The sequence below is a fragment of the Salmo salar genome, chromosome ssa23 (assembly GCF_905237065.1).
Source record: "Salmo salar chromosome ssa23, Ssal_v3.1, whole genome shotgun sequence".
Lineage (NCBI taxonomy): Eukaryota > Metazoa > Chordata > Actinopteri > Salmoniformes > Salmonidae > Salmo > Salmo salar.
Genome location: NC_059464.1, coordinates 30457711 through 30483474, shown reverse-complemented (window position 1 = coordinate 30483474; position 25764 = coordinate 30457711). Strand labels below are relative to the sequence as shown.

Below are 25764 nucleotides of genomic sequence, written 5' to 3'. Positions count from 1 at the left end.
CCAAATTCATGCTCTTCAGCTGATCGCTGCCCGCACCTGCCCGCCCGTCCGGCATCACTACTCTGGACGGCTCTGACTTAGAATATGTGGACAACTACAAATACCTAGGTGTCTGGTTAGACTGTAAACTCTCCTTCCAGACTCACATAAAGCATCTCCAATTCAAAATTAAATCTAGAATCGGCTTCCTATTTCGCAACAAGGCATCCTTCACTCATGCTGCCAAACATACCCTTATAAAACTGACCATCCTTCCGATCCTCGGCTTCGGCGACGTCATTTACAAAATAGCCTCCAACACTCTACTCAGAAAACTGGATGTAGTCTATCACAGTGCCATCCGTTTTGTCACCAAAGCCCCATATACTACCCACCACTGCGACCTGTACGCTCTCGTAGGCTGGCCCTCGCTTCATACTCGTCGCCAAACCCACTGGTTCCAGCTCATCTACACGTCTCTGCTAGGTAAAGCCCCGCCTTATCTCAGCTCACTGGTCACCATAGCAGCACCCACCCGTAGCACGCTCCAGCAGGTATATTTCACTGGTCACCCCCAAAGCTAATTCCCCCTTTGGCCGCCTCTCCTTCCAGTTCTCTGCTTCCAATGACTGGAACGAACTGCAAAAATCACTGAACCTGGAGACTCATATCTCCCTCACTAGCTTTAAGCACCAGCTGTCAGAGCAGCTCACAGATTACTGCACCTGTATATAGTCCAACTGTAAATAGCCCATCCAACTACCTCATCCCCATACTGTATTTATTTATTTATCTTGCTCCTTTGCACCCCAGTATCTCTACTTGCACATTCATCTTCTGCACATCTACCATTCCAGTGTTTAATTGCTATATTGTAATTACTTCGCCACCATGGCCTACTTATTGCCTTACCTCCCTTATCCTACCTCATTTGCACATGCTGTATATAGACTTTTTCTACTATATTATTGACTGTATGTTTGTTTAGTCCATGTGTAACTCTGTGTTGTTGTTTGTCGAACTGCTTTGCTTTATCTTGGCCAGGTCGCAGTTGCAAATGAGAACTTGTTCTCAACTAGCCTACTTGGTTAAATAATGGTGAAATAAATAAAAAATAATAAAAATGAATACTGTAAGTTTGTAATATTGATAGGCACCAAAATATATAATTTTTTTAAAGTCAATTTCTGCTTGCTACCTGATATGTCAAATTGCAGTGTGTTTTTTTTGTACATTTACTTTTTTGTAAATAAACTATGCAATTTATGTATCACACATGCTATCTTATCACCTTGGTGCTTGAGATGTATTTTCTGAAAATATTTTGGATGTTCAACATTTTGGATGTTTAACACTTTGGATGTTCAACACATAGACCCAGATTATATATTCATGAAAACAGAGTGACCCAAGTCTCTCCAGTATGTGAGTACAGTGTGTGTGTGTGTGTGTGCGTGCGTGCGTGCATGCGTGCGAGAGAGAGAAAAAGAAAGTGAGCTGCAGTTCCGAGGTATTCATAGTATGACTATTCATAGTATGCTAAAGAATTCTAGTGAAGTAACCCTTTTGGACAACACTATCTGCCACATTATAGAACTCCGGGTTAAGTGAATTATCACTTCTAATCAGCAATCATAGGATTCATTCATGCTCCTTAGATGCCAGGTTAGGGTTACACACACATTTTCTGTCATGATCTATGGACCCCCTGAAGTAGCTTTGGCCACCCCATGTATAAAACTCTAGTTCCGCCACTGATGATGAGTGGTACTTTTGATTATCTCTTCATCTCGACAAAACAACTTCTGTTATGTTGTGATCATGAGACAATTATCTCATGATCTCGACAAAACAAATGTTATGTGGTGATCATGACGTAACGAGGTAATATTTGTTTTATTCATACATCCTCTATGGACTTCCATACAATTTGTATAAGACAGATAGCTACATTTTGAAGTGTTGCATTTTGATTCAAGTGGGTCGCAAACACGGTAATGCAACACTTTTTGTATCACACCGAAATCAAATTTGAAAGATCGAAAATTAACTCGGCGTTCCTGCACAACCACAGCGCGTGACAAAATCAACGGTACAAAACCAAAGATATTGATCTGTTTTAGGCAATTGATCTTGTCATCGTGTTGACTATAAACTTTTATACTAACATAACCAATCTGGGGTACAAAGGATGTGTAATTCCACAACATTTTATGGGGTGAAAATGCAAGCTTGTGTAAGGCAGTAACAAACTGGGAAATTAGTGCAATATAAAATAATTAATATGTAAAAATAATTTAACATGATAGTTTGTTGCCCACTAAAAAACGATTACAAAAATGATATTTCTCACTAATTTAACCATTTCATGGAGTACTAGAGCCTCCATAGTGTCTGCACAGCAGCCTGGACGTTTGACTTCAATACTCTTTGGATTGGTGGATACATCTCGTTATTTTAATAGTTTTGAATATCCGATGGAGTGTTGACATCATCCGCCTGTATTCAATTAAGAGATATGCTACGCTGCTAGCCTCATGTCATGAATATGCGTAGCCATCTCGAGATAACTCCGACAGAAAGTATTTTTTCTCAAAGTTGCCGGGATGTCACGTGTCCTTATCGCAGTAAACTCATAACACTCTAAGCACTACGAACTTTTATTCGATAAAATAAGCCTTAAGTAGGAAAAAATCTATTACATTTTTGTTGACCAAATGCGACACATACAAAAACTCCTCGGTTGGTGAGCGAAAGAAATCAAACGCTGCCACCTGGCGGAGAAGACAGATTTTTGTCCCCATTCTCCCTCTCGCTTCGAGTAACGCGGAACTTTTGAGACACTGCTGTCTGGGATGGACGGTCAGAGATTTGAGTGACATACCCAAAGAACATTTCCGGCCAGTTCAACGCGTCCGGAGGGTTGTCACTAGTTACCACAGCCACAAAGTTATAATTATGGCTAAACACCGACCTATTTCTACAATTGATCTTCTTAAAATCTGATTTTAAACATAACCACACTGCTAACCTTATGCCTAACCTTTAACTTGAATTAAGACTAAAAAGCTCATTTTTGTTTTCATGTGGTAACTAGTGACAACCCGTCCGTAATGTTGGGTTGTCAATCTGTTAGTGCAATAAGGAACCCTCGGGACGTCCATACCCTAAACCTAATCTCAAACCCTACCTAACCATAACCATTTTAAACGTAATCTTCATTGTAGGGACGTTATACGGATCCCGGAAAACAGACCTTTGTCAATCTAGGGTGCCTTCGTAAACTCTCTGTGGCTATCTACTCCGACTTCAGAGCGCTCTCGTTTCAGCATGCCAGAGCGCAGAATAATTGACGAACGGTCAACAAGCGTTGAATATTGCCGGTGTCAGTACACGTCGGCAAAAAAGCGTAATTAAATTGTTGCCAGCAGCACAGTTAGTCACCAACGCTCTAGATAACATGAAAACAGACTAACCAGTTCTGCTAGTGCGAGTAATATGGTGAGAGTGAGGTGTTCTCTCATTTTTGTCCGAAAGTAGCTAGCTAGCTAACTTTAGTTAGTTTGTTTGGCAGTTGTGAGGTCAGAACGCTCGGATCAACCCTACTCCTCGTCCAGTGTGCGGTTTGAACGCTCCGAGAGCGAATCACTGAATTTACGAACGGGCAATCTGACAACGCTCTGAATTTACTAACGCCAAGAGCGCACTCTGGCTCTCCAGATTGAATTTACGAACACACCCCTAGCTGCTGTCTGTCATTATAATAGCTTTCACACTGTGGCTAACAACACTGGTTGAGAATAAAACATTTCAATCCCAAAATGGTGCTGCTGACAATGATCGCTCGGTTGGCGGATGGACTGCCGCTGGCCGCATCAATGCAAGAGGACGAACAGGTTATTATTGATGGTTTTCCCTGTCAATGTCAGATAACATAAGCTATTTTAGCTAGTTAGCTAACACTAGCAATTCAATGTAGCTATCGAACTATTGGAAAATAGCTTGTCAGATAGCTTGCTAGCTACGTGTGCAATATGTATTTTATAATCTATTCGGTGTCTATCTATGCAGGCCTACTTCATAATAAAACCATATTATTAGCTAGTTGTTTGATTGTATCCAGATGGTCTTATTCCAGCTGTCAGAGTAACAAGCAGCCAAACATAATGGACAGATTTAGTCAGTTTATGTGATGTAGCTAGAGGAAGAGATGCACTATATTTGGGCTTCCGAGTGGCGCAGTGATCTAAGGCACTGCACAGTGGTCTAAGGCAGAGCTTGAGGCGTCACTACAGACACCCTGGTTCGAATCTAGCCTGTATCACAACCGGCAGTGATTGGGAGTCCCATAGGGCGGCGCACAATTGGCCCGGTGTAGGCCGTCAATATAAATAAGAATTTGTTCTTAACTGACTTGCCTAGTTAAATAAAGGTTATATATATATACAGTTGAAGTCGGAAATTTACATACACTTATGTTGGAGTCATTAAAAATCATTTTTCAACCACTCCACAAATGTTTTGTTAACAAACTATAGTTTTGGCAAGTTGGTTAGGACATCTACATAGTGCATGACACAAGTAATTTTTCCAACAATTGTTTACAGACAGATTATTTCACTTATAATTCAGGGTATCCCAATTCCAGTGGGTCAGAAGTTTACATACACTAAGTTGACTGCCTTTAAACAGCTTGGAAAATTCCAGAAAATGATGTCATGGCTTTAGAAGCATCTGATAGGCTAATTGACATAATTTGAGTAAATTGGAGGTGTACCTGTGGATGTATTTCAAGGACTACCTTCAAACTCAGTGCCTCTTTGCTTGACATCATCAGAAAATCTAAAGAAATCAGCCAAGACCTCAGAGAAAAAATCATCCTTGGGAGCAATTTCCAAACGCCTGAAGGTACCACGTTCATCTGTACAAACAATAGTACGCAAGTATAAACACCATGGGACCACGCAGCCGTCATACCGCTCAGGAAGGAGACGCATTCTGTCTCCTAGAGATGAACGTACTTTGGTGCGAAAAGTGCAAATTAATCCCAGAACAACAGCAAAGGACCTTGTGAAGATGCTGGAGGAAACAGTTACAAAAGTATCTATATCCACAGTAAAATGAGTCCTATATCGATATAACCTGAAAGGCCGCTCAGCAAGGAAGAAGCCACTGCTCCAAAACCTCCATAAAAATGCCAGACTATGGTTTGCAGCTGCACATGGGGACAAAGATCATACTTTTTGGAGAAATGTCCTGTGGTCTGATGAAACAAAAATAGAACTGTTTAGCCATAATGACCATCGTTATGTTTGGAGGAAAAATGGGGAGGCTTGCAAGCCAAAGAACTCTATCCCAACCGTGAAGCACAGGGGTGGCAGCATCATGTTGTAGGGGTGCTTTGCTGCAGGATGGACTAGTGCACTTCACAAAATAGATGGCATTATGAGGCTGGAAAATGATGTGGATATATTGAAGCAACATCTCAAGACATCAGTCAGGAAGTTAAAGCTTGGTCGCAAATGGGTCTTCTAAATGGACAATGATCCCAAGCATACTTCCAAAGTTGTGGCAAAATGGCTTAAGGACAACAAAATCAAGCTATTGAAGTGGCCATCACAAAGCCCTGACCTGAATCCTACAGAAAATTTGTGGGCTGAACTGAAAAAGCGTGTGTGAGCAAGGAGGCCTATAAAACCTGACTCGGTTACACCAGCCCTGTCAGGAGGAATAGGCCAAAATTCACCCAACTTAGTGGGAAGCTTGTGGAAGGCTACCCGACATGCTTGACCCAAGTTAAACAATTTAAAGGCAATGCTACCAAATACTAATTGTGTGTAACAGTAACAGTGTAGGTTCCGTCCCTCTCTTCGCCCCAACCTGGGCTCGAACCAGGGACCCTTGCACACATCAACAACTGACACCCACGAATCATCGTTACCCATCGCGCCACAAAAGCCACGGCCCTTGCAACGCAAGGGGAAACCCTACTTCAAGTCTCAGAGCGAGTGACGTCACCAATTGAAACGCTATTAGCGCGCACCACCACTAACTAACTAGCCATTTCACATCGGTTACATATGTAAACTTCTGACCCACTGGGAATGTGATGAAAAAAATGAAAGCTGAAATAAATCATTCTCTCTACCATTATTCTGACATTTCACATTAAAATAAAGTGGTGATCCTAACTGACCTAAGACAGGGAATTTTTACGAGGATTAAATGTCAGGAATTGTGAAAAACTGAATTTAAATGTATTTGGCTAAGGTGTATGTTAACTTCTGACTTCAACTGTGTATATATATATATATACATACACACACACACACACACACAAAGTATGTGGACACTCCTTCAAATTAGTGAATTTCAGCCACCCATTGCTGACAGGTGCATAAAATCGAGCACACAGACATGCAATCTCCATAGACAAACATTGGCAGTAAAATGGCATTACCGAAGAGGTCAGTGATTATCAACGAGGCACCTTCATAGGATGTCACCTTTACAACAAATCAGTTAGTCAAATTTCTGCCCTGCTAGAGCTGCCCCGGTCAACTGTAAGCACTGCTATTGTGAAGTGGTAACGTCTAGGAACAATAACGGCTCAGCCGCAAAATGGTAGGCCACACAAGACCACAGAACGGGACTGTCAAGTGTTGAAGTGCGTAAAAATCGTCTGTCCTCGATTGCAAAACTTAGTACCGAGTTCCAAACTGCCTCTGGAAGCAACGTCAGCACAATAACTGTTTGTCAGGAGCTTCATGAAATGGGTTTCCATGGCTGAGCAGCCGCACACAAGCCTAAGATCACCATCCGCAATGCCAAGCGTCGGCTGGAGTGGTGTAAAGCTTGCCACCATTGGACTCTGGAGCAATGGAAGTACATTCTCTGGAGTGATGAATCACAGTTCACCGTCTGGCAGTCCGGCGGACGAATATGGGTTTGGCGGATGCCTGTGGAGAATGCTACCTGCCCCAATGCATAGTGCCAACTTTAAAGTTTGGTTGAGGAGGAATAATGGTCTGGGTCTGTTTTTCATGGTTAGGCTCCTTAATTCCAGTGAAGGGACTTCTTAACGCTGCAGCATACAATTACATTCTAGATGATTCTGTGCTTCCAAATTTGAGGCAACAGTTTGGGGAAGGCCATTTCCTGTTTCAGCATTACAATGCCCCCGTTCACAAAGCGAGGTCCATACAGAAATGGTTTGTTGTGATCTGTGTGGAAGAACTTGACTGGCCTGCACATAGCCCTGACCTCAACCCCACGAACACCTTTGGGTTGAATTGGAATGCCAACTGTGAGCCCGGCCTAATCGCCCAACCTCACTAATGCTCTTGTGGCAGAATGGAAGCAAGTCCCCGCAGCAATGTTCCAACAGCTAGTGGAAGCCTTCCCAGAAAAGTGGAGGCTGTTATAGCGGCAAAGGGGGGACCAACTCCATATTAATGCCCATGATTTTGGAATGAGATGTTCAACGTGCATGTGTCCACATACTTGTGATCGTGTAGGTAGTGAGTCAAAGATCAATGCTCAATGCAGAACAGCATTTTGTATACTCTGCTGAATGATGTTGTGATAGCGATTTGATTAACCAGAGGAGATACACTAAGTCCATTGAGTAAATTCTGCTCCCTTTAGTTAATTTGCAATTTGTGATGGTCTACTTCATTCATCCTTGTAACTTTGTTGTAGTTGTAGCAAATCAGGCAGCCATGTATTTCTAGGACGTGTAGTATTTCTGAGTTGCAGTAGGCTACATATGAGTCTTGCCACCTGCTTGAAGAACTTTAACACGTTTCCCTTGCTTTCCTATCTGCTCTCCCAAAGGGAAGTGAGAAGGTTGGTCTTTTCTCTGCACTGTAACCAATGTTTGGACGTCATACATATTGTTCCTGTGATGTGTTACTGTGTTTACCATACCCATACCACCCGCTTCTTTGTCGATAACATTTATATTGATCCCAATCATTGGTTCAGTGTCCTCTTAAATATGCTTGGTTACATAATCTTGATCTGTCCTCTGGGTTTAGTTGGGTCGGGACCTGCAACAGTACCAGAGCCAGGCTAAACAGCTGTTTAGGAAACTCAACGACCAGAGTCCCACACGTTGCACATTAGAGGCTGGCTCCATGTCCTTCCAGTGAGTTCAAACCAGTTAGAGGAAAGACGCCACAGACACTCACGCACTCTCTCTTGGCAAAACACTCATTACAATTAACATACCATTAACATACTTATACCATGCAGTAATAAGCAGGTATCCACTGACTTGTATGCTTCTCAGACACTCCACTCTCATGTTTCCCTTTATGCTTCTCCCAACAGCTACGTCATAGAAAAAGGAGTAGTTTACCTAGTGCTGTCTGAAGCAAGCTTTCACAAAAAACTTGCCTTTGCTTACCTGGAAGACCTGCAGGCAGAGTTCCACGAACAGCACGGGAAGAAAGTCCCCACTGTGTCCCGACCGTACTCCTTCATTGAGTTTGGTGAGATTCAATTAAATATATCATCATTAGAATCCCTACTAACAACCCAACGTTGATTAAAGGTCCAATGCAGCCATTCTTATCTCAATATTAAATTATTTCTGGGTAACAATTAACGACCTTACTCTGTTTTCAATTAAAATTGTCAAAAATAGCTTCTTAGCAAATAGCAATTTCCCAAGCAAGAATTTTGCTACCACTGTCTGGAGGTGGTCTGAGTGGGGAGGGAAAAAATCTAAACTAGCTGTTATTGGCAGACAGGTTTGGAACTCTCTTTCTTATTGGTCTATTAACTAATTTACCGCCTGGTGATGTCACCAGGCAGGCCAAAACTCCATCCCACCACAACAGGCTAACATTAAACGCAGTCTTTTCAAACAGCTCTTACACTAAAATGGCATTATCATAATTTTCTGAATTGTACAGTAGTATTCCAACCTCGTAGTGTGGAGATATATAAAACATAGGAAAATCATATTTTTGACTGCGATGAACCTTTAAAGGAAACCCTAGCATGAATTATGAAAAAATATGCCATAAATTCCTGCAACGCTTTTCTCTCTGTCGACAGACACCTACATTCAGAAGACCAAGAAGTCGTACATAGACAGCCGAGCCCGCAGGAACCTGGGCAGCATCAACACAGAGCTGCAGGATGTCCAGAGGATCATGGTGGCCAACATTGAGGAAGTGTTGCAACGAGGGGAGGCCTTGTCTGGTAATGTCTGTTTACTTGTCCTTCTTATAGATTTACAGCAATAATGTAGGTCAGGGGTACTGAACTACTATTTGAGAAGGTCTGGTCACACAAATGTCCTCAGTGGCAAAGGTCCGGATGGATATGGTCATTTATCGGCATAGTAACAATCCCCACCGCGCAACCCATCCGACTCAAAACTGTTAAAAATGTTCACACCCCTCTTCTTGGCGAAGACAACCGAAGTTTGCTAACTTCCAAGATCAAGCTTCTTGGTTACAGCAGAGACAATCAATCTACCCCTGGATCAAGTTCCCTGTTGCCTAAATGTGTTTTGTTTGTCAATTATTATTATTAAGTTACATTTTTATGTGGAAAGAAATAGCACCCCTTGTGTGCACTGCTGGTAATACCATATTCTGCAGTCTGGTACAGGAACGGAATGAAGGTATGAACATCTGAATACTGCCCAACCCTACTATCTAAGGTCTGTCAGTGAATGACATAACAAGAGGAAAACTGCCCATACACTATCAAATTTGAAATTGCACCTTGGGGGAGGGGGCCCAAAGTCTGTTTTGACCACCTTTCTGTGTCCGGATCCGGACCACGGTCCGCCAGTTGAGCATGGCTGATGTAGGTCCTCGATGTATAACTGAAACACCTCTATTACACAAACCTTTATCTGTGATTCTCTGATGTCTAACTTGGGCAGGGCTTATTCCATTATCATGAATGCACATCATTGCTGCAAAACACATTGTTAAAATGTAAATTATGTTGGGTAGAATTCACAGCTACATACTGTTTGTCAAGTTGTGACAAAGAATAGTGTTTAAGTCACAAGAGGAAGCAGATGCCATTCTCACTTGTGTTAAATGAGGATTTGTTCTGGTTTCTGTTCCCTCTCTTTGCTCACCTGGATCCACTCGCATCACATCCAGCTCTGGACTCCAAGGCCAGTAATCTGTCCAGCCTGTCGAAGAAGTACAGAAGTGATGCCAAGTACCTGAACACTCGCTCCACCTATGCTAAGCTGGCTGCCGGAGGGGTCTTCTTCATCATGCTCATCATCTACGTCCGCTTCTGGTGGCTCTGAGAGAGGAGAGGAGACAGGAGGGGTTGGAGAAGAAGAGCTGATAGGAGTTTAGCTGTGGTCTTACATTCCATCCAATATGGGATCCCTCCTTTTAACACAAGACTGTTGAAGTAGAGACAGACACTGCATGTTATTTTTCCAACTGTCTGTCCATAGATCTATCATGTAATTACAAATTTTATGTTTTATTAACAATTACACAGTCATCCTGTAGTGGTTATGCGTTGGAGTTGAGTGCTTGTATTGCGTGTGAGTTTGTGACAGAGGACATTTTATTTTCCTGTGTGGGTGTCACCAAAACCTGTATGATAACAATTCTTCTCTTATCGATTTAATCGTGTATACTGTGTAGCAGTACAGAAACAATCTACATAATTCTATTTACCCAGAGGACATCATAAGGGCTTTGGCGTTAATAACACTACTGTTATGATGTTGGTTTGGTGGAGATTGTTTAAATGTTAACCTGCTTTACTGGGGTGACCAATCACATTACCTGTGGTATTGGCTGCAGAAATAATATTTCTCATTCACCTTCATCTCCACACTGAGTGGAACAGTTTAACTCCAGACATATTCATCGGTTGATGTCTAAAGGGTTAATTTATTTTATTTTGGAAAAAGTTTACACAAGTTGAAGGCTCCATGTAAAAACATGTTTTATCTAGATGAGAACGATAGCTAGCACATGCTATGTAGCTGGCTTATGCTAATTGTGGCAGGGTTAATGAATTTGAACTTAACTGTTTCATTTTCTATGAATAAAGTGATTTGTACAAAAGTATTTGATTTCTACTAGAGAATACAAAGTTGCTCCCAAATCAGGATCAATTAAGATCAGTGGAGGCTGCTGAGGGGAGGACGGCTCATAATAATGGCTGGAATGGAGTCAATTTGTTCTTAAATGACTTGCCTAGTTAAATAAATAAAAATGGAATGGTATCATACACATCAAAGACATGGTTTCCATGTGGTTGATACCACTCCATTCCAGACATATTGCTGTCCTCCCCTCAGCAGCCTCCACTGATGTACATATTATACAGTACTAATAGAAACTGTTGTGTTCCTGCCCGGTGCTGTGCTTATTCATGAACTTTGGACACATAGCCAGTAGTGGTCCTTACTTACCACCAGGTCAAAGTCAGCCCTCTAAATGCATAAGAGGAAGATGTGTCAACAGCTCAGTTTTCTAAATAAGGGACCTATAGTGAGGGGATGCATTCAAATCGTTGTGTTTGTTTAAAAGGACCAACTACTGGAAGGCCTCCTGGTTCATACATCAGCTCTTCAAGCTATGCCTATCCCAGCCAGCAGCTGGTGTCCTTTGCTTATGATAATCTTGCAACTGAAAATGGCAAACTCTTGCAGCTTGAAACACTGTTGCGGCAAAGACGTTTGCTGCACAAAATGGGTAGTAATGGCTGGAAAATATATACTGCTGCTTCTGGGGTAGAAAAAAAAACACTAAATGCACTACATACATTTAGAAAGTACTGCAGCCTGTTTCTGCTGACATAGTTTGAACAGGAAGTGGCATAGCAGAAATGAGAAGCAGCAGAGGGTAGCGTCAACTAAGATGGTTTTGGATAAATTAAGATGTCCCACTCAAGCCGTTTACCACTGACAAAAATGCTCACAGTTCCAGTCTGCTTAAAGGGTGGCTCTCCCATTGGCACCCATGCATTAGCAGCTGGGTCTGGTCTGCTTAGTTCATTGACTGTATATGAACCAGAATAAAGGAGTGAGTGTGATGCCTCGCTTTCTTCTCCGTCTCTGGCATCAATAGCGTGCAGAGCTAACCACAGGGCACAGCCTAACCTTTTCACCTCTCTTCTTCAAGATATACACATCTTCAAGGGAAGTGTGTGTGACTAACCTTGTAGTGACAAACTAGATCTTATCATATCTAAGAGTCTTCACAGGAAGGACATGTCAGATATTTTTATTTATTTAACTAGGCGAGTGATTTAAGAACAAATTCTTATTTACAATGACGGCCTACCCCAGCCAAACCCTAACCTGGTCGATGCTGGGCCAATTGTGCACCGCTCTATGGGACTCCCAATCACGGCCAGTTGTGATACAGCCTGGAATCGAACCAGGGTCTGTAGTGACGCCTCTAGCACTGAGTTGCAGTGCCTTAGACCGCTGCGCCACTCGGGAGCCAAATGATACTGATGTTACTTAATGGACTCAAATTGATAACACACAGCCTGCAGTCATCACTATAGTAATCATTATTCTAGTCTGTGTTACATTGCTGGGATCAGCCCATATGCTTCATATGAGCACTTGAGAGAGTAAATGAATGCATTGTTTGGTTTTTCGCCAGGCATAATGGGTCCCATGTCATCCAAAAAAAAGTCCACTTTCACAGTAAGAATCTCATACCATCGGTTAAGCATGGTGGTGGTAGTGTGATGGTTTGGGGATGCTTTGCTGCCTCAAGACCTGGACGACTTGCCTTAATAGAAGGAACCATGAACTCTGCTCTATCAGAGAATTCTACAAGAGAATGTCAGGCTATCCATCTGTGAGCTGAAGCTGAAGTGCAGCTGGGTCATGCAGTAAGACAATGATCCAAAACACACAATCAAGTCTACATGAAAATGGCTAAAAAGCAACAAATTTGAAGTTTTGGAATGGCCGAGTCAAAGTCCAGACCTATTCCCTATTGAGATGTTGTGGCAGGACTTGAAACCCACAAATGTCGCTGAGTTAAAGCAGTTCTGCATGCAAGACTGGGTCAAGATTCCTCCACGGCGATGTGAGAGTCTGACCAACAACTACAGGAAGCATTTGGCTGCAGTCATTGCAACTTAAAGTGGCACAGTTATTGAGTGTAAGGGGGCAATTACTTTTTCACACGGGAATTGGGTGTTGCATGACTTTGTTAATTAAGTAAATAAAATAAGTATACGTTTTGTTTGTTATTTGTAAACACAGGTTCCCTTTATCTGATATTAGGTTTTGGTTGAAGATCTGATAACATTCTCTATCAAAAATATGCAAAAATAGAGAAAATCAGAAAGGGGGCAAATACTTTTTCATGGTACTGTATGTCACTTACTGACAGTCACTCAATTAGCCCATGTCAGTAAAAAAATAAATTTGATTGGTAAATTATTCTAGTTAGTCTAGCCAGCTATCTAAACTTGTAGTAATCATGGCTGAATTACCGACAGTGCACGGAGGGCATGTGCTCAAATTCAGGAAATAAACTTAAATAACAATTAAAAATTATCAAAAACTGCTTTTATTTTCAATGGCTTCTCAATAAACTGAGGAGTAGAAGCTATTTATTTATTATATTTTGTAAAAAATTTTTGAATCACTTCCTGATTGACTGCCTTCAATTCTAATTGGCTCCAGCCCTGGTGCCCAGGGGCCCTGACCTCACTCTTATTCATATATCATATTAACATGGCATGAGTCATGGCAAAATGTGAAGGGAAATTAGCTTTAAAACAGACCTTTTGTTAATAAAATACTTATTCTGCTAACAGATCCCTATGTATGTTTTAAATTATAGTTTTTAATCCCGGGGGTGAGTTAATGTGAGTTAATGTGTAGCAGCTAATCATATAGCTAATAGGCTATGTGTTTGTAGATTGCTGAATGAAGCTACTGTGACATTCTGAGTAAAACAAATCTAATTGTGATGTCGTATGAACATCAAACTCAGCCCCAAAACCATGTTATTTGGTTTAGGGATTCTAGAAGAAGAATAGTGCCCACGTATGTAGTGGAGATCGTTTGGTGAACTACACTGACATAAGTAAACCATCAGTGTGCTAATTTTGGTCTCCAATCTCAAGTTTGTGCATTTATTGTATGTTCAAGGTCCCAGACTTTTATGCAGAGTGTGACTACAGAAGGATCTCTTTGGTATAACGGAGGTGAGATTCCTACTGTTCCTCGGTGAGGCTCACTTAAACCCTGCCTACACCAACTCATTCCAGCTCACCTGTGCTATGGTTGGGGAGTTGGTCAACCAGCTCAATGCTGGCCTCTCAGTGGCAATGCAGGCCAGCTCGGGTAGATTCTCCCCCATAATGTTAGATGGTGATGATGCTGGTGGATTAGCAGCAGGCAGGGAGATGGTGCATGTGGTCTCGGTCCAGCTACAGACACTAATGCACAGCTTTGATGGAAAGGCTGAGCCAAGGTAGTGTGTGAACATGATTAAGCCCCTAATGGACCCTTTGACCAATGAGTTCCTTAATGTCATTGTGGAGAGTATGGACATAATGGCAGAGAACTTCAATGTTCTTTTGGATTTAACCAAGAAGATTAAAATCTTGGGGTCTCATTTTCTATCTAAACTTCAACCTGAACTTGATGTTTCACCTGGAAAAGAAGAGCCCACGCACTCTCTCAAAGACTCTGGATCCTATACCAGTGCGGTGTCCAGAACCTTCAGAATCTCTCTAGCCCTGACTTCCAGTCTAACGCCCTTGCAGCGGTGAGCACCATACTTATGAGGAAGGTCAGTAGCTCTTCTGGTGTGCTTATTTCCTGAAGGCATTCTTGTGTTGCTCCCATAGTTCTAATGCCTGTAACCTCCACAACCAAAGGGATTATTAATACATTTATGGGGGACGTGGAGGCCATAGCACAGTCATGTGAATCATGTGATGAGCCAGCTTCTCTCAATAACCAAGAGACAGAGTTTTCACAGAGGAGTGTCTTCTCTGCTGCCCACAGAGTCTATGGCTGTATGGACTACCTTACACTTTTTGCTCCAGACCAAGGCATGGCTAAAGATGCTCCTCTTCAGGAGTTTTCAGACACTCTGCAAAAGGACGTTTCCACTGGTGAGGAACAATTACCCACCACCCAACTCAGTAGAGTTCCCAGTGAGAGCCAACCTTTACCAGCTATCTGTCTTCCTGATCTAGACAACAGCCATCAAGAGGTGTTCAGCAGCCTTGTGAACATCTTTAAGACAGAGGTCTCAAAAGTGGAGAGCAAATCTTCAGCAGTAGGAAGTTCCCTTGGTTGGTTTGTGGATGGTGTTGTCACTGTTTCCCAGTCCCCCTCAACCTTTCAGGACTTGAGTCTTCAATTTTCTGAGCTGAGCTCAGGAGAGAGTGTAATATTCACACAGTCATCGGCTAGTCTGTGTCAGATCAATCAAATTCCTCTAGCAAGGAATTCCAGGCAAAAGAGGCTATTAGTAAAGTGCTTATTACATCGAGAAATTTCCTTATTATGCAGGATAGCCATACTAGTCTTCAGGAAGGTCTTCGGACTGGGAGAAGACAAGGATATCATCAATGTAGATGAAGACGAACCGGTTCAGCATGTCGCGGAGAACGTCATTTACCAGAGCCCGGAACACAACAGGGGCGTTGGTGAAGCCAAAGGGCATGACCAGATATTCATAGTGGCCGCTGGCTGTGTTGAAGGCGGTCTTCCACTCGTCCCCCTCTCGTATCCGCACCAGGTGGTAGGCGTTACGTAGATTCAGCTTGGAGAACACAGTTGCCCCCTGAAGCGGCTCGATGGCCGAGGAAATGAGCGGTAGTGGATAACGGTTCTTAACAGTGATACCATTGAGTCCCCGGTAGTCAATGCACAGGCGCAGGGTCTTGTCCTTCTTTTCCACGAAGAAGAGGGACAGATAAATACAGTAGCTAGGGAGTCCCAAATGTAGTCCTCCATAGCCATGGTTTCAGCTCCCGACAGCTAGTACAGACGCCCCTGGGGCGGCGTGGTGCTAGAGAGAAGGTCAATCCCACAGTCATAGGGACAGTGCGGCGGAAGGGAAGTGGCCCGGGACTTGCTGAACACCTCCCAGAGATCCTGGTATTCCGTGGGAATGGCAGAGAGAGAACCACCTCCGAGGATCCAGGAAGACGTCCCGGGGCAGGTTGCACCGACTTCAGACAATGGGCGTAGCAGGACAGACTCCAGTCCATGATGGCACCTGTAGACCAGTTGATGAGTGGGTTGTGTCACCGGAACCAGTAGACTCCCAAAACCAAGGGGATCTGGGGGGACTTGATGAGCAGGAACTGAACGGTCTCGCTGTGATTCCCTGACACCTGTAGGTTGATGGGAGTGGTGTTATGGGTAACACGACCTATAGAGCGCCCGTCCAACCCTCTAACATCCATGGGAATGGGAATGGGGATGTTCAGCTTGGAAGCCAGTGTGGCGTCCAAAAAGCTCTATTCGGCCCCAGAGTCAATGAGGACCCAGAGAGATTTGGACTGGTTTCCCCAAACCAGAATGACATGAAAAGGGATGCGAGTAAGGGAAGCTTTTACCGGCCACGAGGACACAAAATGAACAAAAGTCCCGCAATAGAGACAGCTCCTTGTGCTGATCCAGTGTTGCCGTTCTACTGGCAACAGCCCAGCCCTGCCTAGTTGCAGGGGCTCGGGAAACAGTGTCTTGGCCCTCCTCGGTGACTCTTGAGGAAGGTTGGGAAATCTCGGGTGCTCTCGGCCATGGGACCATTGGGGACTTCCGGAATGACTCGGAGGCGAGTCACGCACTCTCCACTGCCAACGTACGGAAATCCACCGCATAGTCGGCCACAGTGCGGGCATGTTCTCTCCCGGAGATTGGGGCATCAAAGACCTTCCTCACCTCTCCCACGAACCCCTCCAGGCTCGCGCATATGGCCAGCTGCTGTTCCCATACGGCAGTAGCCCAGGTCAAAGCCCTTCCAGACATCAGCGTGATGAGGTAGGCTATTTTAGAGTGATCCGAGGGAAAGGAGGAGGGCTGAAGCTAAAAAATGAGGGTACACTGAGCTAAAAAACTCCCGACAGGTGCTCGGCTCTCCATTAAAGTGTTCCGGAGGAGGTAACTGGGGCTCCCGGGAAGGTGGAATGGCCGGTTGGGCGGCGCTGCTAACCGCCGAGTTGCTGAGGGGCGGTGGGGTTACCACCTTGGCAGGCTGCCTCCCAGATGACTTGCGGAATTGCTCCAGCAGCATGTCCAACGCCTGGTCATGGCGCTCAGCCAACATTTGGACCCCCTCCATCAACACACAAAGCAATTCATTGTGCCTACCAATGGAGGCTCCTTGGGAGGAGATGGTGTTGCTCAGCTGGTCCGGGTCTGCTGGGTCAGTCATGGCCAGTTCGTACTATCAGGTATGAAGGTAAGACCCAGATGCAGACCACGTCAAATAAACAATAGTTTAATATTCCAACAGGGGCAGGCAATAGACAGGTCAAGGCAGGCAGGGGTCAGTAAACCAGAGGTGGGGCAAAGGTATCGGGTGGCAGGCAGGCTCAGGGTCAGGGTAAGGCAGAGGTCGGTAATCCAGAGGGGAGCAAAGGTACAGGTCGGCAGGAAAGCTCAAGGTCAGGGGCAGGCAGAGTGGTCAGGCAGGCTCGGAATCAGGACAGGCAAGGGTCAAAACCAGGAGGGCGAGAAAAGAGAGACTGGAAAAAGCAGGAGCTGATACACAAAACGCTAGTTGACTTGAACAAACAAGACGAACTGGCAACAGACAAACAGAGAACACAGCTATAAATACACAGGGGATAATGGGGAAGATGGGCGACACTTCGAGGGGGCTGGAGACAATCACAAGGACAGGTGAAACACATCAGGGTGTGACACAACTAGTCTAAAGAAGGACAGTTTTATTGCTTCTTTAATAAGCACAACAGTTTTCAGCTGTGCTAACATAAGTGCAAAATGGTTTTCTAATGATCAATTAGCCTTTTAAAAGGATAAACTTGGATTAGCTAACACAACGTGCCATTGGAACACAGGAGTGATGGTTGCTGATAATGGGCCACTGTACGCCTATGCAACAATTGTCATTTACAACATTAACAATGTCTACACTGTATTTCTGATGTGATGTGTTATGTTATTTTAATGGACAAAAAATTTAGCTTTTCTTTCAAAACAGGGACATTTCTAAGTGAACTCAAACTTTTGAATGGTAGTGTATATGTTTTCTATGTTTGTGGATTACCCAGTTAAAGATTTCACCAAGACCCACAACCTCAGGGGCAGCGTTTGTACCCAGAAATTGAAATTACAGAGTGCATTGGATTGATGAAGTAGGTCTATGGGTAATGGATGCTAGGCTCGTAAAATAAGGTGATGTGATGTATAAACATTACTGTGAACATACCTATTAGGTGACTCCTCCTCATCAGCTTGGACCAGTATTTCATCTCACAAGCGAGCAGCCTTCTGTCCTCCGGGCTCACTGAAGAGGTGTCAAACTCTGCCAGAGAGCACTGGGACTCTGGGGAGGTCACCTCACTCCTCAGGTTCAGCCCAAGGATACAAGCCAGCGCTGGCAGCAGAATCTTGAGGACCGTCTGAGTCACAATCTTAATTATCTTCAGGCACATTATGGAGAGCTGTAGCCAACAAACATTATAGTGTTTTGTCAATAGCTCAAATAAGTCTTTCTGATTAAACCCTTTTCCCCATATAATGCACTACTTTTGACCAGAACCCTAAATGAAGAGATATTATTATTCATGACATGCTGGATCACTCTTCATTGGCTGGATAAGAAAATAAACATATTTTAGTTTGTGTTCACTGCTGTTAAAGAAGTTACGGAGTCACCAGATAGCCATTAGGTAGAACAAAGGTGTCTACTCCATTAAAGTGATTACCAAGTACATTTGTATTTGTATTTATTATTTATCCCCATTAGCTGCTGCTTTGGCAGCAGCTACTCTTCCTGGGATCCAGCAAAATTAAGGCAGTTTATACAATTTTAAAACATTACAATACATTCACAGATTTCACAACACACTGTGTGCCCTCAGGCCCCTACTCCACTACTACCACATATCCACAGTACTAAATCCATGTGTATGTATAGTGCGTATGTCATCGTGTGTGTGTGTGTGTGTGTGTGTGTGTGTGTGTGTGTGTGTGTGTGTGTGTGTGTGTGTGTGTGTGTGTGTGCCAATGTTTGCTTCACAGTCCTCGCTGATCCATAAGGTGTTTTTTTATCCGTTTTTTAAATCTCATTTTACTGCTTGCGTCAGTTACTTGATGTGGAATAGAGCTCTATGTAGTCATGGCTCTATGTAGTACTGTGTGCCTCCCATAGTCTGTTCTGAACTTGGGGACTGTGAAGAGACCTCTTGTGGCATGTCTTGTGGGGTATACATGGGTGTCCGAGCTGTGTGCCAGTAGTATAGACAGACAGCTTGGTGCATTCAATATGTCAATACCTCTCATAAATAAAAGTAGTGATGAAGTCAATCTCTCCTCCACTTTCAGCCAGGAGAGATTGACATGCATATTATTAATATTAGCTCTCGGTGTACATCCAAGGGCCAGCCGTGCTGCCCTGTTCAAGCCAATTGCAATTTTCCTAAGTCCTTTTTTGTGGCACATGATGCATTTGTTGTTGGCTTATGGTTAGAGTTAGGGATACAGTTTAAGTGAGGGTTAAGGTTGTGTGTAGTGACTGTTGTTGTTTTCTGTGAGCTTTTTTAATATATATTTTTTTATTTCATCTTTATTCCACCAGGTAGGCCAGTTAAGAACAAGTTCTCATTTACAACTGCAACCTGGCCAAGATAAAGCAAAGCAGTGCGACACAAACAACAAAACAGAGTTACACATGGAATAAACAAACAAACAGTTAATAATACAATAGAGAAAGTCTATATACAGTGTGTGCAAATGAGGTAAGATTAGGGAGTTAAGGCAATAAATAGGCCGTAGTGGCGAAATAATTACAATTTAGCAATTAAACACTGGAGTGATAGATGTGCAGAAGATAACTGTGCAAGCAGAGTGAAAGACAGGGGATGTACTCATCAGTTAGACTTCTCAGGAAGTTGAGGAGGACTGGAGCACAGCCTTTCTCTATATTAAGAGAAGGCATTATAGTCCTCTGAGCCTCCTTCTCCAGCTGCTCAATGATAGACCTCCGGTCCTCGAAGCAACACCGGTGTTGAAATCTTAACTTTCTCTCTTCGCCTTATTTCCTTCACTTGCACTGACTTGATAGCACTGGACGGCATAAGGCAATTTACCCACCTGTTAATTGTGGTAGTACTAATAGCTCTGTTAAAAACACGTCCGTGAATTGTCCCCAGACTCAATGAACTGAGCTGTCATTATCATAAACATAACAACTACACACGACGTCACAATTAAAATATGTCTAGACGCATTGTCAATGTCATCAGAACACAAGTCTTTGATTTTGAGAACCTGATCCTACTAAATTTGAACATGTCCAGTTTTGTGCTTGTTAATATCAGGCACTCTCCTCCTGCTCTTATGCATCAACCTCATTCTCGTCATCTCCACGTGCAAAAAGTGACACGCACAACACTGCATGGCTCCCATCAAATAGCCAATCCACTCCATGTAAGGCTTACCTAGTTGATCACATTTTATAGGTCAACTCTTGAATTAAAAATACATTTAAACGGTAGCCCTGCCACTTGGTTAGTTATAGACTTAAAGCTGAGGGGTGCACCTGGAGAAGTGTAGCATAACAACTCTCAAATGGTGGAGCCATTTGACCACCATTTTAACATGTTTTAAGATGGGATTTAAATGATAAACATCTGTAAATATCACAGCAGTGGGCCTTCTATAGCCTATCTGTAGCAATTAAGATCAGTAAAGCAGTGCCTTTTTACGTTCAGTAGGCCTAGGTCTACCTGTTTGCGGCGTGGTTCCACATTCCCTTTGATTAAGCCAGTGAAACCATCTCAGGCGTGGTCCACTTGCTCCATTGTAGACACTGTTATTCTTGGATTTTTTTAAACCTTGGCATGGTCAAATAACTCAAGCATAGATTGGTCACTTTTTTTCTAATTTGGCACACAGAAACTACGAGGCCTTGAGTAACTTGGTCAAAAATAACTACATGGATTGGCCTATACGTCGCGCTGTTATAAGCAGTCATCCCGAAGAACACAGTGGCCTCCATCATTCTTAAATGGAAGAATTTTGGAACCACCAAGACTTCCTAGAGCTAGCCGTCTGGCCAAGCTGAGCAATTGGGGGAGAAGGGCCTTGGTCAGGGAGGTGACCAAGAACCCGATGGTCACTCTGACAGAGCTCCAGAGTTCCTCTGTGGAGATGGGAGAACCTTCCAGAAGGACAACCATCTCTGCAGCACTCCACCAATCAGGCCTTTATGGTAGAGTGGCCAGACAGAAGCCACTCCTCAGTAAAAGGCACATGATAGCCCGCTTGGAGTTTGCCAAAAGGCATCTAAAGGACTCTCAGACCATGAGAAACAAGATTGAACTCTGGCCTGAACGCCAAGTGTCACATCTGGATGAAACCAGGCACGATCCCTAGTGTGAAGCATGGTGGTGGCAGCATCATGCTGTGGAGATGTTTTTCAGAGGCAGGGACTGGGAGACTAGTCAAGATCAAGGGAAAGATGAACGGAGCAAAGTACAGAGAGATCTTTGATGAAAATCTGCTCCAGAGCGCTCAGGACCTCAGACTGGGGCGAAGGTTCACCTTCCAACAGGTCAACGACCCTAAGCACACAGCCAAGACAATGCAGGAGTGGCTTTGGGACAAGTCTCTGAATGTCCTTGAGTGGCCCAGCCAGAGTCCGGACTTGAACCCAATCGAACATTTCTGGAGAGACCTGAAAATAGCTGTGCAGCGACGCTCCCCATCCAACCTGATAGAGCTTGAGAGGATCTGCAAGGAACAATGAGAAAGGAGAAACTCCCCAAATACAGGTGTGCCAAGCTTGTAGGGTCATACCCAAGAAGACTTGAGGCTGTAATCGCTGCCAAAGGTGCTTCAACAAAGTACTGAGTACAGGGTCTGAAAACTTATGTACATTTGATATTTCCTTTTAGATTTTTTATAAATTTACTAAAATTTATAAAAACCTGTTTTTTCTTTGTCATTATGTAGTTTTGTGTTTAGATTGATAAGTTAAAAAAAACGATTGAATCAATTTTACAGTAAGGCTGTAATGTAACAAAATGTAGGAAAAAGTCAAGGGGTCTGAAAACTTTCCGAATGCTCTGTAATGAGTTTAAAAATGATTACCTGCTGCATTCAAATATAACCAACCTATAGCACTAGACCAAACTTCACTTGCGTCATCCTTGTGGTATTGAAAGATCAATATATATTTTTTTTTATCACATGCTTCGTAAACAACAGTTGTAGAACAACAGTGAAATGCTTACTTACGGGCCCTTCCCAACATTGCAGAGAGAAAAAAATATAAAATAATATAAAAATATAAAAATAATAACACAAGGAATAAATACATAGTCAGTATCGATAACTTGGATACTGGGTAAGTATCGAGTCAATATGCAGGGGTACGACGTAATTGAGGAAGATACTGCATGTACATATATTGTAGGTAGTGATAAAGTGACTAGGCAACAGGCTAGATAATAAAATGTAACAGTAGCATTAGTTCAAAAAGGGTCAATGCAGAAACTAAAGGTAGCTATTGATGAACTATTTAACTAGCTATTTAGCAGTCTTATGGCTTGTTCAGGTTCCTGTTGGTTCCAGACTTGGTGCATCTGTACCACTTGCCATGCGGTAGCAGAGAGAACAGTCTATGACTTGAGTGGCTGGAGTTTTTGACCATTTTTAGGCCTTTCTCTGAGACTGCCTGGTTTAGAGGTCCTGGATGGCTAGGAGCTCGGTCCCAGTGATGTACTGGGCTGTACACATTACCATTTGTAGCGCCTTGCGGTTGGATGAGAAGCAGTTGCCATACCAAGCGGTGATGCAGCCAGTCAAGATAGTCTCAATGGTACAACTGTAGAACTTTTAGAGGATCTGAGGGCCCATGCCTTTCAGCCAGCTAAGGGGGAAGAGGTGTTGACATGTCCTCTTCACCACTGTGTTGGTGTGTGTGGACCATGATAATTCCTTAATGATGTGGACACTGAGGAACTTGAAGCTCTCAACCTGTTCCACTACAGCCCCATTTTATTTTATTTACATTTTTTATTTAACCAGGTAGGTTAGTTGAGAACAAGTTCTCATTTACAACTGCGACCTGGCCAAGATAAAGCAAAGCAGTGCGACACAAACAACAACACAGAGTTACACATGGAATAAACAAACAAACAGTTAGTAATACAATAGAGAAAGTCTATATACAGTGTGTGCAAGTGAGGTAGGATTTAATTTTAATTTAATTTAATTTTACCTTTATTTAACCAGGTAGGCTAGTTGAGAACAAGTTCTCAATTGCAACTGCGACCTGGCCAAGATAAAGCATAGCAGTTCAACACATACAACAACACAGAGTTACACATGGAATAAACAAACATACAGTAGGAAAAGTCTATATACAGTGAGTGCAAATCAAATCAAATGTATTTATATAGCCCTTCTTACATCAGCTGATATCTCAAAGTGCTGTACAGAAACCCAGCCTAAAACCCCAAACTGCAAGCAATGCAGGTGTAGAAGCACGGTGGCTAGGAAAAACTCCCTAGAAAGGCCAAAACCTAGGAAGAAACCTAGAGAGGAACCAGGCTATGAGGGATGGCCAGTCCTCTTCTGGCTGTGCCGGGTGGAGATTATAACAGCACATGGCCTAGATGTTCAAATGTTCATAAATGACCAGCATGGTCAAATAATAATAATCATAGTAGTTGTCGATGGTGCAACAAGTCAGTAACACAAGAGTAAGTGTCAGTTGGCTTTTTCATAGCCGATCTTTGAGAGTATCTCTACCGCTCCTGCTGTCTCTAGAGAGTTGAAAACAGCAGGTTTGGGACAGGTAGCACATCCGGTGAATAGGTCAGGGTTCCAGCAGGTCTGGGACAGCAAGTCTGGGACAGGTAGCACGTCCGGCGAACAGGTCAGGGTTCCATAGCTGCAGGCAGAACAGTTGGAACTGGAGCAGCAGCACGGCCAGGTGAACTGGGGACAGCAAGGAGTCATCAAGCCAGGTAGTCCTGAGGCATGGTCCTAGGGCTCAGGTCCTCCGAGAGAGAGAAAGAAAGAAAGAAAGAAAGAAAGAGAAAGAGAAATTAGAGAGAGCATATTTAAATTCACACAGGACACCGGAAAAGACAAGAGAAATACTCCAGATGTGACAGACTGACCCTAGCCCCCCGACACATAAACTACTGCAGCATAAATACTGGAGGCTGAGACAGGAGGGGTCAGGAGACACTGTGGCCCCATCCAATGAAACCCCACCCACTTTGCCAAAGCACAGCCTCCACACCACTGGAGGGATACCTCCAACCACCAACATACCATCCCGGGACAAGGCCGAGTATAGCCCACAAAGATCTCCGCCACGCCACAGCCCAAGGGGGGGCGCCAACCCAGACAGGAAGACCACGTCAGTGACTCAACCCACTCAAGTGACACACCCCTCCCAGGGACGGCATGGAAGAACACCAGTAAGCCAGTGACTCAGCCCCCGTAATAGGGGTAGAGGCAGAGAATCCCAGTGGAAAGAGGGGAAACCGGCCAGGCAGAGACAGCAAGGGCGGTTCGTTGCTCCAGCCTTTCCGTTCACCTTCACACCCCTGGGCCAGACTACACTTAATCATAGGACCTACTGAAGAGATGTGTCTTCAGTAAAGACTTAAAGGTTGAGACTGAGTCTGCGTCTCTCACATGGGTAGGCAGACTATTCCATAAAAATGGAGCTCTATGGGAGAAAGCCCTGCCTCCAGCTGTTTGCTTAGAAATTCTAGGAACAATTAGGAGGCCCGCGTCTTGTGACCGTAGCGTACGTGTAGGTATGTACGGCAGGACCAAATCGGAAAGATAGGTGGGAGCAAGCCCATGTAATGCTTTGTAGGTTAGCAGTAAAACCTTGAAATCAGCCCTTGCCTTAACAGGAAGCCAGTGTAGGGAGGCTAGCACTGGAGTAATATGATCAAATTTTGGGGTTCTAGTCAGGATTCTAGCAGCCGTATTTAGCACTAACTGAAGTTTATTTAGTGCTTTATCCGGGTAGCCGGAAAGTGAGGTAAGATAAGGGAGTTAAGGCAATGAATAGGCCATGGTGGTGAAGTAATTACAATATAGCAGTTAAACACTGGAATGATAGATGTGCAGAAGATGAATGTGCAAGTAGAGATACTGGGGTGCAAAGGAGCAAGATAAATAAATAAATACAGTATGGGGATGAGGTAGTTGGATGGGCTGTTTACAGATTGGCTATAAAAAGGTCCAGTGATCTGTGAGCTGCTCTGACAGCTGGTGCTTAAAGCTAGTGAGGGAGATATGAGTCTCCAGCTTCAGTGATTTTTGCAGTTTGTTCCAGTCATTGGCAGCAGAGAACTGGAAGGAAAGGTGACCAAAGGATGAATTGGCTTTGGAGGTGACCAGTGAGATATACCTGCTGGAGCGTGTGCAACGAGTGGGTGCTGCTATGGTGACCAGTGAGCTGAGATAAGGCAGGGCTTTACCTAGCAGAGACTTGTAGATGACCTGGAGCCAGTGGGTTTGGCGACGAGAGTGAAGCGAGGGCCAGCCAACGAGAGCATACAGGTCGCAGTGGTGGGTAGTATATGGAGCTTTGGTGACAAAACGGA

The 25764-nt window shown here is 43.7% G+C and overlaps 1 protein-coding gene across 2 annotated transcripts; it reads left to right on the top strand.

The window, feature by feature from the left end:
• The first annotated feature begins 3049 nt into the window (after positions 1-3049).
• Positions 3050-11054, top strand: LOC106584381 (vesicle-trafficking protein SEC22b-B). 2 transcript variants are annotated; one of them, XM_014169623.2, is made up of 6 exons: positions 3050-3875; positions 7816-7827; positions 8019-8128; positions 8314-8474; positions 9046-9192; positions 10116-11054. In XM_014169623.2, exons 1-6 carry the CDS (start codon positions 3801-3803, stop codon positions 10268-10270), a joined length of 660 nt encoding a protein of 219 aa, XP_014025098.1. In that variant the 5' UTR covers positions 3050-3800; the 3' UTR covers positions 10271-11054. The 2 variants fall into 2 exon arrangements, with proteins under 2 accessions (XP_014025098.1, XP_014025099.1); XM_014169624.2 differs by lacking the exon at positions 7816-7827 and having other exon boundaries at positions 3055-3875.
• Positions 11055-25764: the final 14710 nt, after the last annotated feature.

Bases quoted from the DNA above. Each gene is read 5' to 3' on its own strand.
- LOC106584381 (XM_014169623.2), top strand. From the start codon at position 3,801: ATGGTGCTGCTGACAATGATCGCTCGGTTGGCGGATGGACTGCCGCTG. The intron at 8,129-8,313 runs GTGAGTTCAAAC...TTCTCCCAACAG, and splicing joins GCTGGCTCCATGTCCTTCCA to CTACGTCATAGAAAAAGGAG. The intron at 9,193-10,115 runs GTAATGTCTGTT...CATCACATCCAG, and splicing joins ACGAGGGGAGGCCTTGTCTG to CTCTGGACTCCAAGGCCAGT.